We start from the raw sequence: 24,810 nt of genomic DNA, 5'->3' as shown, positions 1-24,810 counted from the left end.
TTAACTGTATATTGTTGGACTTTTTAGGGGCTTTCTCCAACTGCTAATTTTATAATCCAAACTTTTGTTTTTAAATTAAGGTTCAACTTATAAAATCTCATCTTTGAAGAAAATCCAACAATCTTCAATGTTATACCCTGAAAATTTACTTGATCGAATAAAACTTTAAGCAATTCAGGACTCGTGATTCATGTAATCTTAAATTTGAGCCTTATGATTATTATGATAGCCACTAAAAATTTACATGGTTATTAATTTTAGAGCTCATGAAATTAATTAAGATGCTTGTAAATTAGTTCGGATACTCATATTAAAAAAAAAAAAACCGTAAGATTTCCTTGAGATTTTTTTTTTTGATGGTTTTATGTCATCTCATTAGACCCACTTTACCGTGATGAAAAACAAAAACACTTTCATTTGATCAGAACAAAATAAAATTGAAGGTTTGGTGAGCTAAGAGAACAGTGGGTGCAAATTACAGAACTTAACCGTACAACTATCTGTGGAGTTTTTCCGCTTTTGAAGGAAAAATAAAATCTCAAATATCCATTTGATTATACAAACTGCAGGACCTATGTGGTATCCATGCCAAGAAACCCCTAAACTAGTTTTCTAGGAGATGCTTTATATTACCAAGTTTTTATAGCTGTTGTCACAATATTTTTCAGTCTATACCCCAAATAATCCATAAATGTGTGGGCTTATATATGCATTAATATCTTGTAGCCTTATTTTCCACCTTGAGAAGCTAGCTTTTCCCACCAACCTCTTGTAAAAAAAAATTAACTTTTATTTAAAATATATATCATTCTTAAAAGTATTTTTTATTTAAAAATATATTAAAATATTTTTTATATATTTTTAGCACATGAAAATCATTTAGACACTAACAAAATGATGATTCAAGTCTTTATCTGTCTCTATCCATCATTAAAATTTTGAGGTGAAATCAAATCACAATAAAAATCGAAAGTTTTTTGAAATTAATGATAAGTTAATCTTTTCGTTCAAGGCTTCAAGCAATCGTTTAATGTTTCCTAATAACATCATTCCACTACGAAGAAGAAAGGAAGAGTATAAAGAGAGGGAGCAGATTAAAATTTACTAAACCTTATATTTTCTCAGTGAGCCCCTCAATGCTCGAGAGATGTATCAATTTGATATTTCCGAGTAAATGGATTCTGGAAGAAAGTTAAATGAAATGCTTCTTTGTCCATAGTAACTGAAAGGTCTGTTGAACCACAAGAGCTAATTAACTATTAATACTTGCGGCATTACGAAGGATTAATTGAATTGCTCTTGATGTTCATGTAATCGGTCATTTTTCTCTCGTCAACAGCTCGGCTAGAAAAGTACTTCACATTGGAATTTTTTTTCCCCTTTCTGAGAAGGTAATCATTTTTTAAACTTGATAATCAAAATTGATAAATTTGATTGTCAAGTTCAAATTTAAAACTCTAGAGGGACAATCAAAATTGACCCATTCCTTCAAGAGGTTAAATTATTGATTTAGTTTTTGGAGGCTGGCAAGTACTTGTTAAATGGACCTTTGTGTAAATGGGGGGATAAGAAAGTCCTGGCATGATATGGCAAGAGCATCCTGCTCGAGCCCCTCGAAAGAATTGCCGATGAGTCCTGGTGAAGCCTTGCTTTCGTTTACCAATCCGGCTACCAGACAGTGAAATTCTTCTGGGTTCTGTGTTTCGATTTCTGGAAGATCTTTAGCTTTAAGCGGGGAATCTCTATAATTGATTCTTCTAGTTGAAGAATACAAGGTCAAAAAATAAAATAAAATAAAATAAAAGGTAAGAAACTAAAAGAGAGGAGACAAGAATGAGCTTTTGTGTTTGCTTACATGAGTTCAGATTTATACAGTTCTCTTATGGATTTATGCAGAGAGAGTTGATAAGATGCCAATATATAGAAAGTAGTTCTAAAAGTATGATTTGGGAACATATTGGTAAAACAGAGCATGAAAGAACAGAGATGAGATAGAGAGCCAAGTATAAAATTTATCACATCTACTCGTACCAGCTTATAACCCTGCCTGCTGCAATTCAAATACGAGTAGCATTTCATCTAAACTTTGCTTCTCTTAACAACTTGTTTCCTTATATCTACAGCAGGATCTTAGGGTTTACACCTTAGAAATTCAGACACTGATGGCTGAGATATTCTTTTAGGCTCTCCATGTAACTCGTTAATTCACCTGGATACCTCTGATTTACTCTTTGATTTATTTATACAATACTCGTTAATGTAGGGGTTTGTTACTCTCGTCAAATAAAATCATTTGGCTTCAAATGAGGACAATCATATCATGAGATTTCCTTCGAATAAATAATCATATAATTCAAGAAAACCTGCATGATGCTGTCAAGAAATGGGATGGAATGAAAAATGTAATGATAGAATAAGAAAGGGATAATTTAAGACTCAAAGATTCACTCACTTGAGAAGGAATCACTCACTTCTTTAATGGTTGTTAAGGGAATCGCTCACCTAAAGATTGCTATTAGCGTTCCACCACAATTCCTGAAATAACATGATTTTATAGTAAACAAGCATACATAGCTAATCTAAACTCAAATAAATATTCAGCAAGCTTTTCATTCTTCGAGATTGACCATCTTGGAACCAACTATGTTGGACTAGTAATTATTGTTGTTTGACTAGGCTGTATCACTGCAAAAATCCTCGACACTCTTCCATGGAAAATTTGCAACATCTCGGTATATAAATGGAAGGAATAAAAAATCATGCATACACAGCTCATCAGTTCACTTTCAGCTTTGTCTTTGATTATTCCAAAAGGCAAAAACTATGCAAGAATCATAGGAAATATGTTTTGGTGATTGTTTCTGCTCTGAAATTTGAATCTTCCACATGATACTGTTAGTGGAAGTATATTTAACAACACGCATACCAAGACATTGAACAAAATCCTCCAGCTAAAGTCATGGGTCTTGAGTATATTTAATAACACGCATACCAAGACATTGAACAAAATCCTCCAGCTAAAGTCATGGGTCTTGCAGAATGAGTTATGAGACAGCAATCAAATTCAATTTTACATCAAACGAACAGAAATAACAGGATAAATTTGAAAACTTCAAGTACCATGAATGCAATAAACATAGACTCAAGGTTTTGATTGTGTTATGCAACCTCATTGCAAAATTAAACATGAATTAAGAAGTTACCGAACACAGACAGAAGCCTAGAATGACATGATGTAATTAGTCAGGCTCTCGAGAGAAAGGTAAGAAGAGCTTCCATGGCTTACACAAAGGTTCACCTTCTCTTTCAAAGACACACTTCTCTGTCTCATCCCCTGCCCTTTTGTCTCTACCATTAGTCCTTTAATTGCCCTCTCTATCTCCCTTCTCTCGAGTTTATTATACTCCAAGTGTATCCCAATTTTCCAAACATCACTCACATACCTAGCATTTACTCTTTGATCACCAGAAAAAGGCTGACAAATCATGGGAACCCCTTCACATATACTTTCCAATGTGGAATTCCAACCATTGTGTGTCCAAAACCCTCCAGTGGCAGGGTGTGCTAGCACCTGTTGTTGAGGAGCCCATTTCACGATAAAGCCCCTTTTACCCACCATCTCAAGGAATCCATCCGGCAAAGATTCGGACCATTCCGAGCCCCGAACTAATCCAGGTCGAACCACCCACAAGAAGGGTTGATTGCTATGGAGTAGCCCCCAGGCCATCTCCAGAAATTCAGTCTCATTTACCGCAGCAAGGCTCCCAAAGCTGACATAGAGTACAGAATTAGGAGTCTGGGTATCAAGCCAGGAAATGCAGCTTTGGTCTGGTGTTATTAAGCTACTTGAAGCTGGAAAGTACTTGTGAAATGGACCCATGTGAAATATTGGCACAGTAAAGACCTGGCTTAATTTGCTCAGAGCATCACGCTCAATTTCTTCAAACGAGTTCCAAATTAGGCCTGAACAGGCTTTTGCTTGATTACTTATCTTTTCAAACTGTTGATGAAGAGTTGCTGGAAATCGTGTTTTGATCACAGGAAGATCTTTGACTTTCAACGGTGGAAGCTCTTGCACTGATTCTTCTAATCGAGAATCTGAAGAGAGAGAAGGATGGAGGAAATGAGAAGTGCTTAGTTAATGTTTTTAAGTAATATATTAAAAAATTGCATACACAGAGACATAAAGAAGATAAAGCACCCTGAATTGGGAAGTAACCCCTTTCTCGCAGAAGGGGGAAGGAGTCAAAAGCAAGAAAAGAACTGATACTAGTTGTCCGCATGGCAATAGTTGGAATCTTAAAGCCCTCGGCTACAGCGTGAGTGAAGTGCCAAACAGCATCTGTGATCAAGCAAGCAACGGGCTCTTGATCCACGGCATCCAATAACAGCTTAGCCAGGCAATCTCGAAAGGGCTCAACACACTTTGAATTGAGGGCTGAGAAACGGATTACACCATCTGCAGTTGAAGCCTCATCTTCCAACAAGCCATCAGGAATTGCATGGAAAGTGAAATGAGGACACTTCGAAGGATTGGGAGCATTGAATTGAGTGTGGATGATTGTTATGGAAAATCCTTTAGAATAAAGGATGTTAGCAAGCTGAATCATAGGATTGATATGCCCTTCCAAAGGCGGTGGGAAGAGTATAATTCGCCGACACTTCCTATGCTGCTCATGGGACTCTCTTATATTCTCCATGGAATTGATTTATTTCCCCTGGTTTCTTCTTGGCTTCTCGATTCTGATATTGGATGCGTAGATGAAAAACGTAGGTTTAAACCACGTTTCGAAATAAGGACAAGTTACCCTTACCCGCAGGCCTTTTGACCAACCGGCAACCGGTTAGAGGGCTCCCCCCCGGCGACTGATTCTCCATTTCCATTTATTTAATTAGCTAAGCGTACGGATCATGAACGATTATGACAAGGCATACCCATCTAGCTAATATGAGTAACAATGGCATGCTCATGCTTCATATGACTTTTGGGCTTTTTCCTAAACAGGGAAAAAATCTGTTGGTTCAATAACGAGACGGGCAGGGCTCTCAGGTTCGACGCAAGCTCCTCAAAGGCTTGCCTTGGAGAGAAATCCAGCTAGTTTTGGGCCTTGTGAGTAAACCTGGTTAAGCAGCTTCGAAACTGCGAGGAGATCACCTGACAGGTATTTGTAGGGTTACTTGTTTTGCCCGTGTACTCTTTTTTATAAAACAAAAAAATTGTTCCCTTTTAAAAAATTCGAAATGTATATAAAATTTACTTGCTAATAACAAAAAAAATATTTTTCATGTCAACTATAAATAAAAATTTAAAGGTGAACTTATTATTTTTTCATTGAAAAATATAAATCATTATAATGCAATAATTGTATAACTTTTATGAGCATAGACTCCTTCACATATATTCTCCAACGTGGAATTCTAACCATTGTGCGTCCAAAAACCTTCGGTGGTAGGGTGTGCTAGCACCTCTTGTTGGGAAGCGCATTCCACAGTATGCCTCCTTCCACCTACCATGTCCAAGAAATCATTTGGCAATGTTGCAAGCCAGTTTAAGCCTTGGTCAAATCCAGGCCGGACCACCCATAAGAAAGGTTGATAGCTACTGGCTAGCCCCCAAACCATCTCCAGAAATTCAGACTCATTTACAGTTGCAATGCTTCCAAAGACATAGAGAACAAAATTAGGGGCTTGGGTATCTAGCCAAGAAATGCATCTTTTTTCCTGTGTGAGTAAGCTACTTGACGAGGCTGGGAAGTACTTATGAAATGGACATGTATATCGCGGAGATGGGGATGTAGAAATCTCTGGGTAATATTGTTAATGCAGCTTGCTCAAGCTCTTCAAACGAATTCCATATTAGTCTCAAAGAGGCATTTGCTTGATTTACCATCCCGTTCATTAATGGATGAAGAAGTCCCAGATCATGCATTTTAATTATAGGAAGATCTTTGAATTTCAACGGTGAAAGCTCTTGGACTGGTGCTTCTAGCTGAGAATCTGAGAGAGAGAGAGAGAGAGAGAGAGAGAGAGAGAGAGAGATGAAGAATATAACATTCTCGCATTAGGTTTTCCAAAACCTCATTGAAGCAAACCATCAAACATGCTACAAGCACGCGTACACGAGCCACGCAGAGAGAGAAAGGCACCTTGAACCGGGAAGTAACCCTTTCCAAGCAAATGCGAGAAGAAAGCAAATACAAGAAACTGAATATCAATTATTGAGAGTTTAAAGCCTTCAGCTACAGCTTTAGCGAAAAGCCAAGAGACATATGTGATTAAACAAGCAATAGGCTCCTCCAAGACATTAATATTAACAACTTCAATAAGCAATCTCGAGAGGGATCAACACAGTTGATATTCTTGTCACCGATAAATTAATATTAACCCAGCCTTCGGTGTTCCGCCTATGTGATCACTTTCTATCGAGTCCTGAGACAACATGTTTTATCAATTAGGTCTCAAATTTTTTAAATGATTCTCAATTCTATCCTTTTTAGATAAAAATATCTTATATAAGAAAAGATTGAAGAATTAATCGATAAAATTATCTTATATAGGAAAAATGTACGAAACATTTAGAATGTAACTGATAAAATTATTTGTTTAGGGATTCAATTGATAATTACTTGTGAGTTGTGATCTTAGAGTCTAGTTTGAGGATGCCAAAACAATAGGCTCTGATGATAAAATATGACTACCCGAGCTATCCAGTGATTGCCATGAAGAGCCAACCTGGCTTTGGATAAAGATTTGCCTTCTCCTTTCAAGCTTCATATTCGTTTCTTTTGTTTTTTTTAAAAAAATAATTTTGAACGAGCCCAAACAGCAACTATTAGTTACTTCTTGTTGTTTGGGCCATAAAGCCCATAAAATAACAACATTTTGTCACTGTGTTGGATCGTGCTCAAACAGGAATTCCCACACCGCTTGGGCCCCGATCCAGCCAGCTACATCATTACACAGAAACTTTCAGTCCAGCCCAAGTGCACCTCATGCTTTTTTTTGTACTTTTTCTAGTTTTGAAAGGTCAGAATATATTGTACTCTATGCAGACAATATTCTCATGATTAATTTAGTATTCTTTATAATTTTAAATTTTAATTAAGTGTAGCACCATTTCTTTTTTGCCATTGACAAAAACATAAACTAATTTATATGCAATTTATGCACCTCAATAACAATTATTTACTGATTACTCAATCATCTTAGATATCATAATAAGAAAATACTGATTTTTTCATTAATCAAACATGATATCACCCGAGCTGACATGACTAAAATCTATAAATATTTTGGATTATCAAGTAAATTAATAAAATCTCAAACTCAATATTTTTTCTACAACTATTTACTATATGTATTTTTTTCTCATATGTTTATCGATTTAAATAACGAAGAGTCTCTCATTTTTTAAAAAGCTCGTTTTTTAGGTAAATCTTACTCTACCATTCGTTTAAGCCTAACAACCACACCCGTCTATGTTTGAAGTCTAAATCTAGTTTCATAGACCGTGGAAACCTAGTTTACATATGAGGTTTTTTCTAATTTTATTGCCTTCCTTGATGCTCTAAAATCTAGTGTCAAACTTTAGGAAATGGGAGTCCAAATGTATTGAATACTATCCTTGTGAATTAAGAAAATAAACAATAGACTATTAAATATTCCATGCTCCGCATAAATAGAAATACTTTAGTATTTGATGAAGTGATGAAAAAACTTCAATGGATTTTCTAGGTTTTTCCCCGGCCAACCATTGAACTGAATAATTTGAAGTGGTTGGTGTCACATGCAAAACAAATTCTTCAATGCTTAAGTTAGTTTAAAACTTAGCCAGGGAGTTTTATAGAAAATGATGAGTATGTAAGGGGTTATGTTTTTTTTGCCTCTGTTGATACTGGTATTTTCATAAATACCCAGACGAGGGAAGTGTTGCTCACCATGGTAGGGGTGGCAATGTTAGCATAACTGCCTTGTTGAAGGTGGCTAGACCGCTAAAAGAATGGTGAAAACCTGTCTAAGATGCTTACCTTACAGAGCAAATAGTTGATCCCGCAAGAAAAATCCTATAGTGTAGAGTGTAGGGAAGGCCACTGGATTGGTAGTGATACAGTGCGTTAAAGTTTTAAGAGTATTTTTACTGGGAGTTGGTATTTTTGAAACTTGTGCAGAAATAAAAATGAAGGAGAGAGAAAGTAAGAGCCGGGAAGAGAAAATAAAGGAGTTGGTGAGGTCTTCTCCTCCACCGCCAAGCGCACAACTTTTCCCAGATGGCTATACGTATTTCAAAGAGCCACATTTCTTCGGCCATCCATAGCTTTAATTAATATGTGTATGTTTGCGAGGGAGTTTAGAGTATTTTTTATTTTAAATAACATTTTTTAATTCTTAAATTTTATTTTTAATATATAATGAAAAAATAATTTAAAATTAAAAAAAAAACTTCTTAAAAATAGGTTGGACCACATTTCCGAATGGTTGCTTCTATTAATGAAGGAGCACGTGCTGTGGGCTCCTGTCGCAAACCATCACCACCACCACCGATAAAAATCTATCTTGCCAGAAGTCTAGAGCTGACATTAAACGACAACAAATATTTTGTCTGGAATAATAATTTATTAATCTTTACACATTTCGGTATTTTATTCCTATGAGAGTTAAGCTCCACACATTAAACGACAACAAAGGAGACAACAATTATTTGAACTGACTTAATTATAGAGTATTTAATATTGCGACAAGATTTTAAAATCATTTTATGGGTGTTATAACAGGTTTCACTTTCAAATTTATCACAATTAAGATCTAGAAATGTTTAAGAAGGAAAAAAAATAGACAGATAGAAAGAAAGTGGACAAGGATATTCATAACAAAAATATTTTTATTAGTATTATCTTGTAATGCATTATAATAAGAAAAGGATAAAATAAAATAAAATCAATTAAAAATTATTTTGTGCTCAATGTATGGTAAAAAAGTTCATTATTGAAATTCATGTCTAAATAATAAATGATGCATCGCAAGTTCACAGCAACGTACATTACACAAGCTAAAACTACATCGCGTGGCCTAGCAAGCTTATGGAGTGTCCTTAAAATAAACTTTAATAAATAAATAAATAACTTATTGAGTCTGGAAAATAATGGGCTCTAATGATAAAATATGGCTAACCAAGCTATCCAGTGATTGGCATGAAGAGCCTCCTTGGCTGAGACAAAGTTTTGCCTTCTCCTTCAAGCTAAAAATCCCTTTTCTAATAGCTTCACCTTCTTCATCCACTAATAACCGGTTGATGGTGCTTTCGATCTTCGCTCTCTCCAGCCCATTCTCTAGTTGCATCCCAACTCTCCACACATCACTTACATATCTCGCATTGGCCATTTGGTCAGTGAAACAAGGCATACATATCATAGGAACCCCTTCACAAATACTCTCCAATGTCGAATTCCACCCGTTGTGAGTCCAAAATGCACCAACGGCAGGATGAGCTAGAACTTCTGATTGTGGAGCCCATTTTACAATGTGCGCTCTTCCATTCAAATCCTCAAGGAACCCATTAGGCAGTGGCTCGAGCCATTCCGCGCCACGGACTAATCCAGGTCTTACCACCCACAAGAAGGGCTGCTTGCTGTTGGCTAAACCCCAGGCCACCTCCAAGAACTCGGTTTCATTTAATGCAGCAACACTCCCAAAACTCACATATACTACAGATTTCGGTGCTTGTTTGTCAAGCCAGGAAATCGAGCTTTGATCTTGTGTAAGCAGACTACTTGAAGAGGATGGGAAGCGGTTGTGAAATGGGCCAATTGGAAAGATTGGAATGGAAAATTCATGGCGCATTGCAGCTAAGGCAGACTGTTCAAGCTCTTCGAACGTGTTCCAAATGACTCCCGAAGATGCCTTAGTTCCATCTGTCATGCTAACTATCAAATCGTATACAGATTCTGGGTCACGCGAGTTGATCACTGGAAGGTCTTTGACTTTAAATGGTGGAAGCTCGACCATTGGATCTTCCAACTGAGATTCTGATGTTTAAAACGACAGGGATTGTAAAGTACAATATATATAGAGCTATGGTTGGAACTTAGAAGCACTGAAGACTTAAAAAGAAGGCCCATAACAGCATATTACAAAAGAAAGACAGCCAAAATATCACCCAGATGAACCTGAATCAATCAACAGATCCAACACAAATGGCTACCGTAAGAAAAGGATATAAGAGTTCCCCCTGCTAAAATATGTGTCTGACTCAATCAACAATTACCACACATTGTATAAAACACCGAAACAAGATACGCATTGGAACCAGCTGGAACCCCATAAGTTGCTGAGACAATGCCCTAAAAGTCGTGGTAGTAACTTAAAAGAAGAAAATAGATATGTCAAACTAACATATCACAGTGAATGAGTTTAATTCAGCTTTTCATAGATTCAAAATCTGTATCTAATGGAGTAACCAACCGGTAGAGAATTAAGTGAAAAAAATTACCTTGTATTGGAAGATACCCCTTTTCTTTCAGAAATGGTAAGGCAGTAAAAATACGAAAAGAGGAAGCACCACCGGTCCTTAAAACTATCCTTGGAAGTTTAAGACCTTTGGAAACTGCAGTTGTGAAGTGGAAGATGGCATCTGAGATCAAGCAAGCAATAGGGTCCTCTGAAACATCAGATAGCAACCTGGACACGCAATCTCTAAAAGGGGCAACGCATTTGATGTTAAGAGATGAAACTAGAGCTATTATATCTGCGGTTGAGGCTTCAGTTTCAGTTAACTCTTCTTGAATGGAATGGAAGGTGAAGTGAGGATACTTCGAAGGATCTGGAGAGTTGAAGGTTGTGTGGATTATAGTAATAGAGAAGCCTTTGGAGTGGAGAATGTTTGCAAGTTGAATCATGGGGTTAACGTGGCCTTGTAGTGGTAATGGGAAAAGAACCAATCTGCGGCCATTTCTTTGATCAACTTGGATGTCGGTGCCTGAGTTCTTCATGTTGCAGCTTGCTTCTTGCAGCCAGGAACTTGGGTCTCCACTTTTTATTGCCTTGAAATTTATAAATTTTGAATAATTAAATGAATAGCTGGACCACCAGTACTGTTCATGCCGCAGGCATGTTAAAAACAATCGTGTGTTTGGTAGTGTCCCAGCCCAACTAAAGCAATCGGTAAATAATTTTAACCCTGGTTGGTAAATTAAATTTCGCTCTAAAAGGCTTCTTGTTTTTTTTTTTATATCAATTAATAGTTTTTTTATTATTATAAAAATAATTATTTTTTAAAATATTTTTTATTTAAAAATGAAAAAACATTTTTCAAATGCAAAAAAACAAACATGCTATAACTCTACACCGATTTCAATTCTAAAAATTTGTTAAATATCTTTACAACATTAATGGGAAAGAAATTAACTCTGATGTCAAGCCAGATTTTTCAGTAGATAAAAAAAACAAAAAAGTAAGAATATAAACTTATATATTGGACATTCAATTATCCAAGTAAATAAAATAATAATAAATAATAATAATCAAGCCAATTCTCTGATTCCGGGAAAGAGCTACATTGTGCTATTGTGCAAAGTTTTTTTTAAAAAAAAGAATTTTCAAGATTAACTTTCATAAAAGAATTAACATTCCATTTTGCCACCTAATTAACAATTTTCATATAAAAATATAGGTTAAAAAGAAACTGTATAGGATAGGATGGTGAAATAACTGTGCATATGTACTCTTACTATATAGTTGGATAGGCCGTCATGTTCTTTTTTTTCCTAGTGATGATATGCGTATTCACGATTATTGGGTGGTTTCTCACTGATCAATTTTTCTTTTTCTTTTCTTTTTTTTTCTCCTGCTAAAACAAATACAAGTTGGTCCTTTATATTCCTGTTATTTTAATACTAGTCCTTAATCTTTTAATTTTTAGTTTTTATCCTTGATCTTTTTGTTAAAGTATTATTTAGTTTTAAATTAATCCTCAATTCTTATTTCTCATGTATAATATTTTTCAATTTTATAATTTTTCTTCTAATTTTTATTTTTTTTCTTGACTTTTTTTTAAAGGTTTTGGTGGTTTTCAATACATCATTCTATCCAGTTATTTTTCTCAAAGAATTATTCTCGCCCTCAAATTTATTTTTATTTTGATTCTCATCCTTATTATTTTAATTATTATTTTTTATTTAAATCCTTTTGTATAATTGATTTTATCATTTTATATTTGATTTATTATGGATTGAACTTCTCACTCTCCCTGCGTATAATATTTATGGTCTAATAACTTGTGTCACATGTTTTAAAAAGTTATTTATCTCATAGTTTTCAAACCCGATCTGTGGGTAAACCCGGAGCAAGTCCCCAATCATAGATCAGGTGTGTTGATCTGAATTAACCCAATTTTTTTCATATCAAAATAATATCATTTTGAAAATAAAAATTAATAAAAGATCATCGGGTTTTAAATGGGCTTTCCAATGGCTAATTGGGTTGTGGGTTAATCTGGTTTTTTAACTGAATTATACAAAGTCAATTATCTCCATATTCTTATTAAAAACCATCTCAACTTAGACTCTAGATTTACCCTGATTATGAGTCAAACTGATGAGTCAGATCAGATTTTAAAACAATAATTTTTCAAGTTATTTTGATTTTATTATAAAAAATTACAAGTTAACTCGAGTTGGTTCGCCTCGTATAATCTAGGTTACATGTTTATAATTGAACACCAAGTTTAATCAATCCAAGTTTTTTTATCTTTTTTTTATCCAATCATATATTTTTAAAGGTTATTTCATCTTGATCTTATCACAAGTTGTCATGGTTATTTTTTAAAATAGTTTATTTATTATTACTATTAATTTTTTTATCATCTTAGTAAAATAAAATGAACTTCTTTAATTTAGTCAATGCTATAACCCAAATGGTTTTTTTTTTTAATTTCTTGGAAACGTGCGCCAGCACCTAAACAATGATCTTTTTTTTAAAAAAAAAATTACGGCCCCCAACGTATCACTTTCTTATAGCTAGTTTTAGCCCCAATCCTCATCTTGCTGGTTTAGTTTTCTCTCGTATCCTTCTTCCAATTAAATCTTAGCCTCTAAAATTGAAATTTCTGATCCGGACTCTCGAAAGCAAATGAAATTGATCCTCGCCAGCCAAAACTCTGCCGGAGGCTGTAGAAGCTTGGAGACAGCTGCGCTTTATGCATTCCATCCCACACCGCATCTTCACTTTAACCAGTTATTAGCGCACACGTCACCTATAAGATCCTTTATCGTACACGACCACCTAGTGGAGCCCACGGGAACTACATTTACCCTTAACCCATCCATTGATCGAAGTTCATACCCAAAACTACCCTTGAGGCCTTTACTAGATGAATGGATATTGCCTGCACATCTACATCTGGCCATTTCGAGAAAAATCGCCAGTCTCCATCTTCTATTCCTCGTCCAGAAACCCCGCGAACTCTCCACAAGACACAGCATGCTAAAATCACAGCACGTATCCATCTATAAATACCTTCCTCGCATAGCCTCCAATTCGCATCAAGGAAAAGAAATACAAAGAAGCAGCTCTAATTCAACAATTAGCTAGCTTTCACTTTGCACACCTTATTTTCTCAAACAAGAAACCAAGAAAATGTCTCTTATCCCAAGCACCCTCTTTGGTGGCCGAAGAAGCAACATCTTTGATCCTTTCTCTCTTGACATCTGGGACCCTTTCCAGGACTTTCCCTTCACTAGCACAGCCATATCAGCCCCACGATCAGAGTTCGCCAACGAAACAACGGCATTTGCCAACACACGCATAGACTGGAAGGAGACCCCCGAGGCCCACGTTTTCAAGGCTGATCTCCCAGGGCTGAAGAAAGAGGAAGTCAAAGTGGAGTTAGAGGAAGGGAGGGTTTTGCAAATAAGTGGAGAGAGAAGCAAAGAGAGAGAAGAGAAAAATGACAAGTGGCATAGAGTGGAGAGATCAAGTGGGAAGTTCTTAAGGAGTTTCAGGTTGCCTGAGAATGCAAAACTTGATCAAGTTAAGGCTAATATGGAAAACGGGGTCTTGACTGTGACTGTGCCTAAAGAGGAAGTCAAAAAACCTGATGTTAAGGCCATCGAGATCACCGGCTGAGACTCCACATAATATGAAGGGACATTCGGCGGCGGCGTGTTGCTGTGACCCATGATAAGATTCTAATAAACAAGTAGAATTGTGCGTGGAAGACTTGTGAAATGGGATAATGTCATGCGTGCATGCATGGGTTTTGTTTTGTTCGACTGAGTTTCTGTGTTAATAAAGTTGTGTGGTGTTGTTAAATCTTCATTCTTCCGTTTTACCTTTTTTTTCTTCCCTTAATTATGATGGTTTTATATTTTCCTCGATATTCAATATTTATTTATAATTTTGATATTATTCCTTTTCTCTCTGCTGAAAGCTACAAAATATCGAGGTTTCATTCCTCAGTAATATCATATAAACATGATGGATGATGCATATGACAACACCACCTTATTCCTCGTCTGAAAACTCCAAGTGCCCGGAGCTCTTGGGCTAATGTTTTGCTTTAGATTTAGTCTCGCTCGTGGGCCATGAGGCCTATCCATAGAAACGAGGTCCATAAGGCCAGGTACTATTTCGAAATTGTAAGGCTGAATTCTCGGGTGATATTAGAATCTTAAAGTAAAATTTTAGCCTGCTAATACGACGCCGGATCCAATGCAAACTCGGATTGTACCTGGCATCAGACTAGTATGCATAATCTCCCCCATTATTGATACAATTAATCTCCGATTTTTTTCGCCATTTTCAGCCGATTATTCTAAAATGATCTCCCGATGCCCCTTTCCGAAAAGATCGCGGATTTATTGTTGTTGTGGTCAAATAATCGCCCTGGTTAATTTGTTGATCGCGGATTTATGGGCGCACCATTATTGGCTATTAGTCTATTAATTCCCATTCTTTCTTAAAGGATCGCCGATTTAGTGTAGTCAAATCAAATAATCGCTCTACTTATTTGTCTGATCACAGATTATTTTCACAATTAATCGCGGAGTATTTTTCCTGGTCACTGATCTTTATACAGCCCAAAAGTAGTTATTCTGGGTCCATCTACTAAATCCTGTTCGCCATCGCCATCGCCATCACTGACCGGTCTGCCACGAACATTACCAGAAGTGGCGTCAACCCAAAACTATCATAACTCAATCAGCCTAATTTAAGGATAATAAACAAGACAGAGTGGAGCAGATACAATATTCAAGAAATTCAGAATTCCGTAACAACCATCTTGCAATTGATCTAGACCCACGAGGCAAATTTTATTAATTATGTAACCTTACGAGTTATTTCCAGCAAGCCCACCTGTCAAATTTTCTATTAAGACCAACTTAAATAATAGCATGTTCTGGGAGTCTGATAAATATTGGTTTTTAGAGTATTTTTGTTTAAATATGTATTGAAATACTATTTTTATTTATTTTTTAAAATTAATTTTTGATATTAACACATAAAAATAATAAATAAAACGTTAAAAAATTAATTTAAAATAAAAATAAAAAATAAAAAACCGGCTCAACTCCAGTTCCTGACAAATAAATAAAGAGAACATCAATAAAGAAAGAGCATGAATCTCTTGTTCAATCCATTCATTATAAGGTTCGTATTGAACTAGCCCAATATATGTGATGACTATGATTCTCCACGATATCATTAACCTAATCCCATATTATAATCAATCATATCTTTGAGATTACTATGATATGACTTGATCACATGCACAAGCAAGTGATATACTTATTTGGGTGGATTTCAAGCAAGTGATCAATCAAAACCAACATTTTAATATTCGAACTCTGTTGTGGAAGAACGGTGAAGGAAATTCTAGCTAAGCTCATAATATACCCGAATCATGGTTTATTGCAATTCTTAAGACAACATGGGCCTAAAATCAAGATAGAAAAAGATGTATACATTAAGAATGGTGGCACTTGGCATCTCATTCTAGCTTTGCATTCCATGTATTCATGATTGGTTTCGTTGCTTGCAGGTCATTTCACGTGTGTATATATATATATATATATATATATATATATATAGTAGAGTTCGTTTTCGCAAGTAAAGGAAGGCCCTTTTATCTTTGTCCGAACTTAAAACCAATAGAAGTATAGCTCTGACTGTACAGGTTTGAATTAGGAACCGAATTGTGGACCTAACCCCCACCCACTTTCCCTCTATTTCGAATTCAACCTTTAAATGAGGTGACTTCCACTTGCATCGCTTTCTCCCACTATTTTGAATTCAACTATTAAGAGTCTCAAAAAAAAAAAAAGCCCCATGTCATGTGCCTAAATTGATTGCAATTAGAGCTCTTGTAGCTAATTGAATTGTGGCTAATTTCTAACCCTAGCTCGAAGCATGCATATTGGTCCAACGGCGAAAAAACATTTCACAATTAATTCTTTGCTTTTTTTTTGGGGGTGGCATCAAATAACAAACATATCATTGTCTGATATTAGTATTGGAAAGAATAGAGTAATCTTAAAACCTCAAATAGATAGAATTATTTGACTCTAAAATAAGAACTTAATTTAAAAAATTACTTTTCAATTCAAACCCATCTTCCCATGCCATGCCATGCCATGAGATAACGGACACATTACTCAACTAAAAATACCCATTCAAGACACATACATGCATAACATAAGTTATACCCGTCTTTATCAACATATATCTGTTTTTTTTTTAAGAACAAAAATTTACTTAATTATAATTTATTCAAATGGGTAATTTTAAGACGAAAAAAAAAACAATTTTCTTTATCTGTCTTTATGTGCCTTGTTTTTCAAAGGGATAAAAATGAGGTGGGAATTAAAAAAAAAATACGAAATAACTTCCTCCGAGCAACTTGATGATATTTTAAAGGTGGCTGTTATTAAGAGCAATTCCTTGTGCCTAAATGGATTACAAATAGACTTCTTTTCTACATCATCTCTTAACTTTTTCTTTATTTCTTTTGTGTTAAAGCGAGTTTATATTAGCTTATTAGCAGATTTCCCTCTCCGCAGAGCTCCCATTGGAAATTAGAAATTATTAGGCTAACTAACATGATATTCTCATAGTTATTATATATTACACGGTCCATATTTGATACGTATGGGTAGATATAAAAGGACAAAAGGGACCCATACAAACTTTGAAATTGTAAGAGCTCCCATCTAAACACTCACAAGCAGCTATTCGCTCCACCCTAGTTCAAACTGGGGCCTGCGTGTTCCCATGGTTTGAAAATGAGCTGTAGGCACTTCACCGTTGTTAACAACAGCTAGGTATGTATAATAACAAGGCACGCTCATGCCCAGATGTGAACAACACCTACTATTAGTTACTAGTTGCTGTTTGGGCCATGAAGCCTTGAAAACAACAACATTTTATCACTAGGTTGTATCGTGCTCAAACAGCAATACACACACCACGCCGCTTGGCCCTGATCCAGCCAGCTACATCAGTATATAGAAACTTCCAGTCTAGTACAAGTGCACTCCATGTCTTTTTTTATTTTATTAAAAAAATATCATTTTAAATTTATTTTAAAAAAATTGACTCAAACAACCTGGTAATCTAATTAAAAACCCAAAATCTAGAACTTCAACGAGGCCGAGTTTAAAAACTACAGACAACACAGTAAATGAGCATAGTATTTTCACCATGGAGATGGAGAAACGGGAGGCTTTGTTCTATGGAAATAACAGACCTGATTTATGGTGCTAGGAATTAGTGGTTTCTGGGTGCAAAATTAGTGCTGGCAGTGATGTTTGGACTTTGGAGACAACCCCATGGCACCACTCTCATGCATCCAGAGGCCCACCTAGGCCTCTTAGATGTTTTCTCCAGGTAAAAAAACCTCGAATCTAATGGTTATTATCTGACATTTTTATGAGTACTTCGGATTTCATTGACTGATTTTCATGGCTCTGTACTTCTTAATTGGCTTTTCCTGACTGTTAGTACTGCTAGATGCTACGGTTATAGCTATCCAGCCTCTAATCTTTTGGGGGTTCCTTAGACTTTTCAGAAGAAGAAAAGGGTTGGCGCATGAATTTTATGTTCACATAAATTCATCAATTTTCCACTAGAGTCCATTTCATTTGATTTCTAATCTTTAGAATAAGAAAGGGGTAATTTCAGACTCAAAGATTCTCTCAGTTGAGAAGGAATCACTCACTTCTTTAATGGTTGTTTAGGGAATCGCTCACCTAAAGATTACTATTAGCGTTCCACCACCATTTCTCAAATAACATGATTTTATAGTAAACAAGCATACATAGCTAATCTTAACTCAAATAAATATTCAGCAAGCTTTTCATTCTTCAAGATTGACCATCTTGGAATCAACAATGCTGGACTAGTAATTATTATTGTCTGGCTGGGCTGTATCACTGCAAAAATCCTTGACACTCTTCCATGGAAAATTTGCAACCTCTCGGTACATAAATGGAAGGAATAAAAATTCATGCATACACAGCTGATCAGTTCACTTTCAGCTTTGTCTTTGATTATTCCAAAAGGCAAAAACTATGCAAGACTCATAGGAATTATGTTTTGGAGATTGTTTCTGCTCTGAAATTTGAAATGCAAATCTTCCACATGATACTCTTAGCGGAAGTATATTTAATAACACGCATACCAAGACATTGAACAAAATCCTCCAGCTAAAGTCAGGTCTTGCAGAAAGAGTTATGAGACAGCAATCAAATTCAAATCTACATCAAACGAACAGAAATAACAGGATAAATTTTAAAACTTCAAGTACCATGAATGCAATAAACATTGACTCAAGGCTGTGATTGTGATATGCAACCTCACTGCAAAATTAAACATGAATTAAGAAGTTACCGAACACAGGCAGAAGCCTAGAATGACATGATGTAGCTAGTCAAGCTCTCAAGTGAATGGTAAGAAGAGCCTCCATGGCTTAGACAAAGGTTCACCTTCTCTTTCAAAGACACGCTTCTCTGCCTCATCCCCTGCCCTTTTGTCTCTACCATTAGTCCTTTAATTGCCCTCTCTATCTCCCTTCTCTCGAGTTTATTATACTCCAAGTGTATCCCAATTTTCCAAACATCACTCACATACCTAGCATTTACTCTTTGATCACCAAAAAAAGGCTGACAAATCATGGGAACCCCTTCACATATACTTTCCAAAGTGGAATTCCAACCATTGTGTGTCCAAAACCCTCCAGTGGCAGGGTGTGCTAGCACCTGTTGTTGAGGAGCCCATTTCACGATATAGCCCCTTTTACCCACCATCTCAAGGAATCCATCCGGCAATGATTCGGACCATTCCGAGCCCGGAACTAATCCAGGTCGAACCACCCATAAGAAGGGTTGATTGCTATGGAGTAGCCCCCAGGCTATCTCCCGAAATTCAGTCTCATTTACCGCAGCAATGCTCCCAAAGCTGACATAGAGTACAGAATTAGGAGTCTGGGTATCAAGCCAGGAAATGCAGCTTTGGTCTTGTGTTAGTAAGCTACTTGAAGAGGCTGGAAAGTACTTGTGAAATGGACCTATGTGAAACATTGGCACAGAGAAGACCTGGCCTAATTTGGTCAGAGCATCACGCTCAATTTCTTCAAACGAGTTCCAAATTAGGCCTGAACAGGCTTTTGCTTGATTACTTATCTTTTCAAACAGTTGATGAAGAGTCGCTGGACATCGTGTTTTGATCACGGGAAGATCTTTGACTTTCAACGGTGGAAGCTCTTGCACTGATTCTTCTAATCGAGAATCTGAAGAGAGACAGAAGGATGGAGGAAATGAGAAGTGCTTAGTTAATGTTTTTAAGTAATATATTAAAAAATTGCATCCACAGAGAGATAAAGAAGATAAAGCACCTTGAATTGGGAAGTAACCCCTTTCTCGCAGAAGGGGGAAGGAGTCATAAGCAAGAAAAGCACCGATACTTGTTGTTCGCATGGCAATAGTTGGAATCTTAAAGCCCTCGGCTACAGCGTGAGTGAAGTGCCAAACAGCATCTGTGATCAAGCAAGCAACGGGCTCTTGATCCTTGGCGTCCAATAACAGATCAGCCAGGGAATCTCGAAAGGGCTCAACACACTTTGAATTGAGGACTGAGAAAAGGACTACACCATCTGCAGTTGAAGCCTCATCTTCCAACAAGCCATCAGGAATTGCATGGAAAGTGAAGTGAGGACACTTCGCAGGATTGGGAGCATTGAATTGAGTGTGGATGATTGTTATGGAAAATCCTTTAGAATAAAGGATGTTAGCAAGCTGAATCATAGGATTGATATGCCCTTCCAAAGGCAGTGGGAAGAGTATAATTCGCCGACACTTCCTCTGCTGCACATGGGACTCTCTTGTATTCTCCATGGAATTGATATGCTTCCCCTGGTTTCTTCTTGGCTTCTCGATTCTCTGATATTGGACGCGTAGATGAAAGATGTAGGTTTAAAGTTTCAGGGCAAACTGAGGATGAAATTCACGTTTCGAAACGAGGACAAGTTAGCCTTACCCCGAGGCATAGAGGCATCGCTTTCTTGCCCCACCCCACCAACCATTATTTTGTTTCTATTTGTATTTTTTTAAAAAAAGTTAAAATTTGTGATCTTGAGTGTCTCCTTTAGTCCTTTTCAAGCAAATGCGAGAAGAAAGCAAATACAAGAAAAGAGCAGATACTGTTAGACTGTATATCAATTATTGGGAGTTTAAAGCCTTCAGCTACAGCTTTAGGAAAATAGCCCATTCCAATCTTTGGAGACGAAGCTCATCTCTCTTTTTCTTTCTGCCATTTTAACTAATTTGTATTCTTTCCAATATAGCCAGTCCGGATAAAAAGAAATGCAGTTAATACTGTGTTTGTTTTTCAAAAAAATGGTTTTTGGAAAATTAATTTTTTTAATTTTTTTTGTATTTGTTTATCTTTAGAAAAGTTGGTTAACAGAAAATACTTTTCAGAAAAATTTGACTTGGTTTTTAAGAAAGTATTTTCCTTTTATTCTGGATGGAAAATATTTTTTGGAAGTTGTGAAAAATTTAGAAATGGCATATTATTTACTGATTATATCAAATTTGGTCTTCAAACTTTTGATTGCTATATATATTTTATTTTAAATATTTGTTTTTCAATTTCATCTCTTAAAATTTAATTTTTATATTAACTTTGGTCCTTATTTTTATAATTTTTATTTGCTTTTCCCTCATTATTTTTTTTAAAATTTTTTATCTATCAAATTTGGTCCTCATTCTTTTTATTGTTACTTATTTTATTTGAAATAATTTATGAAATGTTAATTATTATTATTTTAATTTCTTTATCTTTCAATTTTATTTTTTTTATTTGATCTCTATTATTTTGATTATTATTTATTTTATTTCAGATAATTTATGAAATTATATTTTTTTTTCAATTTCATTCTCATTCAGCTTTTTAATTTAAAAGATTTATTTCTCATTATTTTAATAAACTTGAAAAAAATAAAACATTAATAAGTTATTTTTCAGTTCATTTTCCATGACATAACCAAACACTGAAAAGTGTTTTCCAACTTATTTTTCATTACATTACCAAAAATTAAAAAATAATTTATTTTCCTGAAATTCACTTTCCAAAAGAAAACTACTTTCTAGCAAATAAATAAGGTAAATGTGTGCATGTTTGCGAGGGAGTTTAATGTATTTTTTATTTTTAATAATATTTTTTAATTCTTTAAAATTTCTTTTTAATATATAATAAAAAAAATAAAAAATAAAACTTCTTAAAAATAGGTTGGACCGACAATTGTCTCTATTAATGAAGGAGCACGTGCTGTGGGCTACTGTCGCAAACCACCACCACCGTTAAAAATCTATCTTGCCAGAGGCCCAGAGCTGACATTAAACGACAACAAAGGTTCTGTCTAGAATAATAATTTATTAATCTCCACACATTTCGGTATTTTATTCATGTGATAAGCTCCACGCATTAAACGACGACGAAGGAGAAAGCAATTATTTCAACTGACTTAACTTTTGTAATTTAAAATTTTTTTAAAAACATTTTTAAAATTTAATATTTTTTATTTTTTTTGTTTTAAATTAATATTTTTTATTTTTAAAATCATTTTAAGTGCTAATATTAAAAATAATTTTTAAAAAATAAAAATATATTATTTTATTATATTTATAAGTAAAAAACATTTTAAAAAGTAAGCGAAACCACAATCTCAAACAAACTTTGAGGTAACGTTTGGGAACGCGGTTCAACCGGCGTTCCTAAAATTTGAATTTTTTTTTTCACTAAAATTTAATATGATTTGTATGTTTTGGATCATTTTGATGTATTAATATTAAAAATAATTTTTAAAAAATAAAAAAATATCATTAACATATATTTTAATATAAAAATTTATTTAAAAAATATCCGTAACTACATTGCCAAACAAGCTGCTTCTTGCAGCGAGGAACTTGGGTCTCCACTTTGTATTGCCTTGAAATTTATAAATTTTAAATAATTAAGTGAATAGCTGGACCACCAGTACTGTTCATGTCGCAGGCATCTTAAAAACAAATCGTGTGGCAGTTTCCCAGCCCAACTAATGCAATCGGTAAATAATTTTAACCCTGGTTGGTAAATTAAATTTCGCTATAAAAGGCTTCTCGGTTTTTTTTTTATCAATTAGTAGTTTTTTTATTATAATAATAATTATTTTTAAAAATATTTTTTATTTAAAAATATATTAAAATAATATATTTTTTAAATTTTTTTAAATTTACTTTAATATTAACATATCAAAACAAAAAAATAATTTAAAATAAAAAAAATGTTTAAAAAAACATTTTTCAAATGCAAAAAAGCAACCATCGAGATCAACATTAATGGGAAAGAAATTTAACTCTGACATCAAGCCAGATTTGTCGGTAGATAAAAAAACAAAAAGAACAGTAGGAATATAAACTTATATTTTGGACATTTAATTATCCAAGTAAATAAAATAATAATAAATAATAATAATCAAGCCAATTCTCTGATTCCGAGAAAGAGCTACATTGTGCTATTGTGCAAAGTTTTTTTTTTTAAAAAAGAATTTTCAAGATTAACTTTCACGAAAGAATTAACATTCCATTTTGCCACCTAATTAACAATTTTCATATAAAAATATAGATTAAAAAGAAACTGCATACGATGGTGAAATAATTGTGCATACGTCCTCTCACTATATGGTCGGAGAGGCCGTCTTGTTCTTTTTTTTCTAGTGAGATGCGTGCTCCAGACTATGGGGTGGTTTCCCACTGATTAATTTTTCTTTTCCTTTCCTTTTCTTTTCTTTTTCTCCTGCTAGAACAAATACAAGTTGGGCCTTTACATTCCTATTATTTTAATTCTAGTCTTTGTTCTTTTATTTTTTAGCATTTATCCTTCACCTTTTTGTTGAAGTTTCGTTTAGTTTTAAATTAATCCTCAATTCTTATTTCTCATGTATAATATTTTTCAATTTTATAATTTTTCTTCTAATTTTTATTTTTTTTCTTGTCTTTTTTGTAAAGGTTTTGGTGGTTTTCAATACATTATTCTATCCAGTTATTTTTTGTTTTCAGTTTAACCCAACGATCAAAGAATTATTCTTGCCCTCAATTTTATTTTTATTTCGATTTATACCCGTACTATTTTAATTATTAGTTTTTATTTTACATCTTTTTGTGTACTTAATTTTTTTAAAATTGATTTTATCATTTTACATTTAATTTATTATGGATTGAACTTCTCACTCTCCCTATGTATAATGCTTATGATCTAATGACTCGTGTCATATGTTTTTAAAAGTTATTTATCTCATGATTTTCAAACCCGATCTGCTGGTCAACCCGGAGCAAGTCCCCAGTCATAGATCAAGTGGGTTGATATGGATTAACTCGATTTTTTTTCATATCAAAATAATATCATTTTGAAAATAAAAATTAATAAAAGATCAACGGGTATTAAATGGGCTTTCCAATGGCTAATTGGGGTTGTGGGTCAATCTGGTTTTTTAACTAAATCATGTTGAGTCCATTCTCTCCGTGTTCTTATTAAAAACCACCCCGGCTTAGGCTCTGGATTACCCTGATTACGAGCCAAACTGATGAGTGAGATCGGGTTTTAAAACAATGATCTTTTAGGTTATCTTGATTTTATTATAAAAGATTACAGGTTAACTCGAGTTAGTTCTCCTCATATGATCTAGGTTACATGTTTATAATTGAACATCGGGTTTAATCAATCCAAATCTTTTTATCTTTTTTATCTAATCACATATTTTTAAAGGTTATTTATAAAAGTTGTCTTGATCTTATCACAACTTATCATTGTTCTTTCAGGGTAAAATATTTTATTCACTATTACTCTATTAAATTTTTTTATCATCTTAGTAAACTAAAATGAACTTCTTTAATTTAGTCAATGCTATAACCCAAATTGTTTTTTTTTTTTTTAATTTCTTGGAAACGTGCGCCAGCAACTAAACAATGATTTTTTTTTTAAAAAAAAAATTACGACCCCCAACGTATCACTTTCTTATAGCTAGTTTTAGCCCCAATTCTCATCTTGCTGGTTTAGTTTTCTCTCGTATCCTTCTTCCAATTAAATCTTAGCCTCTAAAATTGGAATTTCTGATCCGGACTCTCGAAAGCAAATGAAATTGATCCTCGCCAGCCAAAACTCTGCCGGAGGCTGTAGAAGCTTGGAGACAACTGCGCTTTATGCATTCCATCCCACACCGCATCTTCACTTTAACCAGTTATTAGCGCACACGTCACCTATAAGATCCTTTATCGTACACGACCA

At 34.6% G+C, this 24,810-nt stretch overlaps 4 protein-coding genes and 1 long non-coding RNA gene across 5 annotated transcripts; 1 reads left to right on the top strand and 4 right to left on the bottom strand.

Moving 5' to 3' along the window:
* Positions 1-2,952: 2,952 nt before the first annotated feature.
* On the bottom strand, positions 2,953-4,930 carry LOC133696027 (UDP-glycosyltransferase 76B1-like). The gene is made up of 2 exons (XM_062118041.1): positions 4,202-4,930; positions 2,953-4,098 (listed from the first exon to the last, which is right to left on the bottom strand). The coding sequence occupies exons 1-2, from the start codon at positions 4,698-4,700 to the stop codon at positions 3,221-3,223; spliced, it is 1,377 nt and encodes a 458-aa protein (XP_061974025.1). The 5' UTR covers positions 4,701-4,930; the 3' UTR covers positions 2,953-3,220.
* Positions 4,931-6,195: 1,265 nt separating this feature from the next.
* Positions 6,196-6,752, bottom strand: LOC133696149 (uncharacterized). Its single transcript, XR_009842628.1, has 2 exons — positions 6,627-6,752; positions 6,196-6,429 (listed from the first exon to the last, which is right to left on the bottom strand). It is a non-coding gene; the product is annotated as an uncharacterized LOC133696149 (long non-coding RNA).
* A 2,212-nt stretch (positions 6,753-8,964) lies between these two features.
* LOC133695999 (UDP-glycosyltransferase 76F1-like) lies at positions 8,965-11,053 on the bottom strand. The gene is made up of 2 exons (XM_062117995.1): positions 10,487-11,053; positions 8,965-10,022 (listed from the first exon to the last, which is right to left on the bottom strand). Exons 1-2 carry the CDS (start codon positions 10,983-10,985, stop codon positions 9,121-9,123), a joined length of 1,401 nt encoding a protein of 466 aa, XP_061973979.1. The 5' UTR covers positions 10,986-11,053; the 3' UTR covers positions 8,965-9,120.
* Positions 11,054-13,537: 2,484 nt separating this feature from the next.
* On the top strand, positions 13,538-14,400 carry LOC133696912 (18.1 kDa class I heat shock protein-like). Its single transcript, XM_062119209.1, has one exon. The coding sequence runs from the start codon at positions 13,630-13,632 to the stop codon at positions 14,116-14,118; it is 489 nt and encodes a 162-aa protein (XP_061975193.1). The 5' UTR covers positions 13,538-13,629; the 3' UTR covers positions 14,119-14,400.
* Positions 14,401-18,609: 4,209 nt separating this feature from the next.
* LOC133697217 (UDP-glycosyltransferase 76B1-like) lies at positions 18,610-20,552 on the bottom strand. The gene is made up of 2 exons (XM_062119651.1): positions 19,883-20,552; positions 18,610-19,777 (listed from the first exon to the last, which is right to left on the bottom strand). Exons 1-2 carry the CDS (start codon positions 20,379-20,381, stop codon positions 18,897-18,899), a joined length of 1,380 nt encoding a protein of 459 aa, XP_061975635.1. The 5' UTR covers positions 20,382-20,552; the 3' UTR covers positions 18,610-18,896.
* Positions 20,553-24,810: the final 4,258 nt, after the last annotated feature.

This window comes from Populus nigra, chromosome 6 (assembly GCF_951802175.1).
Source record: "Populus nigra chromosome 6, ddPopNigr1.1, whole genome shotgun sequence".
Classification (NCBI taxonomy): Eukaryota; Viridiplantae; Streptophyta; class Magnoliopsida; order Malpighiales; family Salicaceae; genus Populus; species Populus nigra.
The sequence above is the reverse complement of the archived record's forward strand: the minus strand, read 5'-3'. Positions and strand labels throughout refer to the sequence as shown.